Raw genomic sequence first — 6,000 nt, forward strand, 5'->3', positions numbered from 1 at the left:
CTGTCTACCTGTGACACCACTTTCAGTGCACCATGTACTTGTACTCAAAGGTCCCTCTGTTCTGCAACACTCCCCAGGGCCCTGCCATTCACTGTGAAAGTCCTGCCTGGATTTGACTTTCCAAAATGCAACATGTTGCACTTATCTGAACTAAACTCCATTTGCTATTCCTGGGCACACTTACTCAGCTGATCAAGATCCCCCTGTAATTTTTGATAACCATTGTCCACTATACCACCTATTTCAGTGTCATCTGCAAACTTACTAACCATGCCTTGTACATTCTTATCCAAATCATTGATATGGATGACAAACAACAATGGGCCCAGCATCGACCCCTGAGGCACACCACTAGTCATGGGCCTCCAGTCCAAGAAACAACCTTCCACCATCACCCTCTGCTTTCTACCATCAAACCAATTATGTATCCAATTAGCCAATTCTCCCTCGATTCCATGCAATCTAACTTTCCACAGCAGCCTACCATGTGGAACCTTATCAAAGGCCTTATTGAAGTCCATATAAACAACATCTACCACCCTGCCCTCATCAACTTTCTTGATCACCTCTTCAAAAAATTTGATCAAATTCGTAAAGTATGATCTCCCATGCACAAAGCTATGCTGACTACCCCTAACCATCCCGTCTTTCCAGATATACATATATCTTATCCCTCAGAATCATCTCCAGTAACTTACCTATCACAGATGTTAGACTTACTGGCCTATAGTTCCCAGGTTTTTCTTTGCCACCCTTTTAAATAAAGGCACAACATTCGCTACCCTCCAGTCTACCAGCTCCTCACCCATGGCTAATGTTGATGCAAATATCTCAGCCAGGGCTCCCGCAATTTCTCCTCGAGTCCCCACAGTGTTCTTAGATATACCTGGTCAGGCCCTGGAGATGTGTCTACCTTCATACCATACAGCAGCACAAAACAGGCCCTTCAGCCCACCTTTTAAGACATCCAGCACCTCCTCTACTGTGATGTGGACTATCCCCAAGACATCCCTATTTACTTTTCCTCATTCCAAAGTATTCATGTCTTTCTCCACGGTAAAAACAGAGGAGAAATATTCATTAAGGACCTTGACCATCTCCCGCTGCTCCACACAAAGGTGCCCCCTTTGGTCATTGAGGGGCCCCTATTCTCCCTAATCACTCTTTCTCCCTTAATACATTTGTAAAATCTCTTTGGATTTTCCTTAATCTTCTCTCTCAAAGTTATCTCATGCCCCTTCTTTGCCCTCATGCTTTCCTTCTTGAGTACACTCCTGCATCCCTTATACTCCTCCAGGGATTCGCTTGATCCCAGTGCCCGTATCTGACCTATGTCTCCTACTTTTCCTTGGACAGGGCCTCAATATCCTTCATCATCTAGGGTTCCCTGCTCCTACCAGGCTTGCCCCTCACTCTAACAGGAACATGCAGACCTTGAACTCTCATTATCTCACCTTTAAAAGTGTTGTAAAGGGGGTCCTCAGAAAGATTTACTACAACATGACGGGATTTTACAGTAAATTCAAAAGTGATGGAGTTTAATCTGAAATCAGGGTTTTCAATGTAAGTAAAAGTGTTAGGAGTAGGTTAGCTGTGATAGACTGAAAAACTACATTAAACGTTTTTGATAGCGGATTAGCAAGTTACATAAAGAACAACAGGAAAAGCCGTTGAACCATGGATTACAGGAGAAGTTAAAGACAATATTAAATCTAAGGAAAAAGATTACAAAGTTTCCAGCAAAGATTGGTGACATCTTAGAATTTGAATTAAATCAGAATTCAATGAAGAATGACCAAGAGATTGTTAAAGAAAGGGACACTAGAATATGTCAGTGAACCAGTGAGAAACATAAAAATAGTCTGTAAGAGACTCCATGGTTACGTAAAGTGGAAAAGACTGGCAAGAGCAAATGAGAGAGAGAGAACTGGGATAATTTATAACGGGGAATAAGGAAACAGCAGAGAAATGAAACAAGTACTTTGTGTCTGCCTTCACTGAAGACACAAAAAGCTCTCCCCAAAATACAGGAGAATCAAGGGTTAAATGCATATGAGGAAGCAAAATTGATACCAATAAAGAACTACTACTAGAGAAGTTAATGAGCATGAAAACTGATAAATCCCAAGGACCTGATGATCTACATCCCAGAGTTTTGAAGATGGCAGTTGTAGAGTTAATGGATCTCTGGTTATCATGTTCCAAAATTCTCTTGATTCTGGAATGGTTCCTGCAGATTGGAAGGTAGCAAATATGACCCACTACTTAAGAAATGAGGGAGAGAGAAAAGAAGGAACTACTGATTTGTTAGATTGGCATCGGTAGTTCAGTAAATTCTGGGATATACGATAAAGGATGTAATATCAAGACACTTGGAAAGTAATAATGTGATTGAGCAGAATCACAATGGAAAGACAAATCAAGTTTGACAAATCTATGAGAGTTCTTTGTGGAGGTATCGAGTAAAGTAGATGAGGGGGAACCAGTGGATTTGGATTTTCAGAAGGCTTTCAAAAATGGAGGTTGGTAAACAAAGTTAGAGCACATTGGGGCTAGTATATATAAGCACGGATTGAGAGATGGTCAGCAGGTAGAAACCAAAGAGTTGGAATAATTGTGTCCCTCTTAGGTTGGAAGGCTGTGACTAGTGAGGTACTAGTTGGAACCTGGGCCCCAGCTATTCACTATCTATATCATCAATATGGCTGAGGGGAGTAAATGTAACATTTCCAAGTTTGCTGATAATGTAAAATTAGGTGGGAATGTGATTGGTGATGAGAATGTGAAGGGGTTTCAAGGGCAAATAGGCAAGCTAAGTGAATGGGAACAATGTCAGAGTATAATAGGAGGTTAACCACTTAAGTAGTGAAGCAATTTATATGCCTATATCTCTTAAAGCAGCTTATTAACATCTCAAATTATCAAGTTGATCATACGTCATGTCAAGTTTGCTGATTAATGTTAAGTCAAATACAGCTATAAGCCTCTTGGAGGCAGTGCTATGAATATTAAATCAATTAAAGCAATTTATAAGTTAAATTAAAACAAAATCCTGCATTGGCCAAACAAGTTAGAATCAAAAATATTGAATGGGATTTTAGGCTACCTTACTAGGATTATTAAGCCTAAGTCAAGCAGCATGATATTTAGGCTATATTTGGTTTTGGTATGCACGAGCTTTGTGTTCAACATGGCAGCAGGATAATGTACTTGGGTTTTGGTGCTGAAGAAAATAATCAGGTGTCACTTTTTGGTTTAGGTTTCCATAATTATCATAAGGATAGACTCAAAGAGATAAGGTCATTTTGTTTAGAGAAATGCAAGTTCGGAAAGAATATCCTATTTGTATATTCAACTCTTGTATATTCCACCCTCAGGTATTTTCTTCAAATCCTCATGTACAACATCACCTATATTCTCCAGAGAATCCATCAGTCCCCACAATAAGCATTTGTAGTGCTTCTCAGGCTAACTTGACCCTAAGATGAAGATGGTGAAGTGACCAAGAGTTGTAGCAAAGATCAGATAATAGATTGCAAAGATTTGGGGTATTTGAGGAGGAGGATCATTTTGGTCAAAATTACCTAATATTACAAATATCAATTTGACTGAAAACTAAAAACAAACCTTTAGATTTCTCCATCCCATGGCATTGTGGGTGCTCAGAAAATAGATCATGTTTCAAGCCAAGATCTGCTGGTATTTGGATTGTAAGGATAGGAGGATTGGATGGTGACATGGACTTGAGGTAGGAGATCGGCTATGACTTTATTAATTGGCAGAGCAAGGTTGAAGGGTTATATGGCCTACCACCATTCCTACTTTTTAAGTTCTTATCATCAAGGAATAATATTACATTTCCACATTTAAAAAAGACCTACGTAATGTAGTCAATAACCCCTTTAATCGCTGATTTCAACATACCTTCATAGTGCTTTGAGCAAAGATCATTTTTGGTGCCAAAAACTTTCCACCTGCTCCAAAAGCCCGATCCTTTGTACAGCATTATATTTTTCTCATTTTTGTTTCCATAATTGAAGTGGAGGTCAGCCCCCTCAATACTCAGCAGGGTGTCATTCCCGCATATCCAGCTCTGCAGATCGCTGCTGCTGTTGCATTGATACAGAGTTACTGGCACCCAGTTTACTTTGCTGGGAACTCCAAGGCACATTGTGAACTTGATGTTCATGAGCCTCTGACCAGAAACCCACCTAAACTGCTGTGACTTTGCAGTGACATCACAATCACTCATTTCCACAGTTTGTTCACTTTTTGCATCCACACACTTACGGTGATTTTCATTAAATATTAGAAAGATGTCGGGATCTGAAAGCAAAAGCAAAATTAATGGTTATGCTTCTCTTTGTATTTCTGAGATTTGCTCACCGCTACCTAATTCCAACACCCAATAATTTACTGGTGATATAATTCAAACAGGGCAAGATGAAAAATGTTTGTTTGAGTTTCCTGCTCAAACCAAAATGGGCCTTATGCATTGTGCCATATGCACTGTGCCATGCTACCAAGTTGGAAAAGCAAGGCTAAACATCTCTTTGTCAATATAATTTAACTGCAGCTATTTGATCATTTCTCCACCCTGAAATTTCAGCAATGTTCATGACTTTAAAGGGAATCTCACAAGGACGTTGGATAAGATGAATGTTAATAGAATATTTGATGAAATCTTTCTACATGGCCATCATATGAACTGCCTACTGCTGAGCTTTTTGCCAAACCTTTGGGTGAACTTTTCAAAAACTTCCACCACATTTCATTCAAAGCTCCTGTCTGATCTAGTTAACAGATAATATTGAATCAATTATAAGAATGTCAGGAAGCATTGTCATCTTATAAACTAAACTGTACACATATTTTTTAAACCTTCTTTAAAATCCCATCGGGCAGTTCTATTATGTTAGTTTTCTTTCCTACGGATTTCCAGAGAGTGAGTGACAAACAGGCCAGTTGTGTAGCAGTCACTACATTAAGCCATTTTTTTATATATGAAGACAAATAGTAATCTTACATCTTCAGCTATTTTCTTCCTTGTTGTATAAAAGTATGGTTTAGTTATGTAAGCCTGTTATGCAGTCAATCATCCTGCAGCCCGTATTCAATTCAACTTGACTCTAACCAGTATAAATACCCAGTGCTGAACATTCCAGTCAAAAGTAGGCAGCTGAACAAAAGCAACAACTGCTGAATAAATATTCTTTGCCTCTGTTAAATCATAGTACTTAGAAAAGTACTAAGAGTCTAAAGTGTTCATATGGACACAGCAAGACTCACTTACCATTAATCTTTCCGCTGAAATAGGTAAAACATTGTTACACAGTAAGTAATAATAGAAATTTGCAGCTCTACAAGAGACCATTCGGTGAAATGCACCTGGGTAAACTCTCGCATTCAACTATCCAATTAGTACAAATTTTGATATTAAGATATGTGGTGATTACTTTGGACTAAAGTAAATGCCCACACCAGGCTTTTTCAGTTTATAAGGTAGTCAAATGTTTCAATGAAATATATAAAAAGCACCACAAAATATTTTAAAAGTCAACAAAATAACATACCTGCACATCTCACAGTTTGGATAAAACAAACAAAAGCAGCAAACAGAATTCCAGACTTCATAATTTCATAATTTTTTGTAATGATGTGTTTTAAATGATCTCACTCTCCAAATAAAAAGTAGCTAGTGATAAAGGAAACTCCAAATTAAAAGTGCTCCTCCTAGCAGAGACTGAGCTGGTAAGTACAGATATCCAGTCAGAATATCCTGTCATGTGACAAGCAGGCAATAACAGGAATCCAGGCAAGAAAATTTGCTTTCATCAGCTTTGTTTAATATTTACATCTTTCTTTACCCTATTACAGGGCATAAGATAGGGTTCACTCTGACGACAAAATTGGCCACACTTTTTGAACTTGGTCCGTTTGACTGAGCTTGAGAAACGGCTTTGGGACACTTTGCTGATTCTTCTGCTTTTCTTGTTTTGT

The 6,000-nt window shown here is 38.6% G+C and overlaps 1 protein-coding gene across 2 annotated transcripts in view; it reads right to left on the minus strand.

The window, feature by feature from the left end:
• mrc1a (mannose receptor, C type 1a) overlaps window positions 1–5,710 on the minus strand; it is a 133,316-nt gene extending 127,606 nt beyond the window's left edge. For both annotated transcript variants that reach the window (XM_052015898.1, XM_052015897.1), the window contains exons 1-2: window positions 5,574–5,710; window positions 3,925–4,326 (exon numbers count right to left, since the gene is read on the minus strand). In XM_052015898.1, coding sequence (XP_051871858.1) covers window positions 3,925–4,326; window positions 5,574–5,634 — 463 coding nt within the window. In that variant the 5' untranslated portion in view covers window positions 5,635–5,710. The remainder of the gene's footprint in view (window positions 1–3,924; window positions 4,327–5,573) is intronic.
• Between the last annotated feature and the right edge of the window lie 290 nt (window positions 5,711–6,000).

The sequence above is a fragment of the Pristis pectinata genome, chromosome 5 (assembly GCF_009764475.1).
Source record: "Pristis pectinata isolate sPriPec2 chromosome 5, sPriPec2.1.pri, whole genome shotgun sequence".
NCBI classification, from domain to species: domain Eukaryota; kingdom Metazoa; phylum Chordata; class Chondrichthyes; order Rhinopristiformes; family Pristidae; genus Pristis; species Pristis pectinata.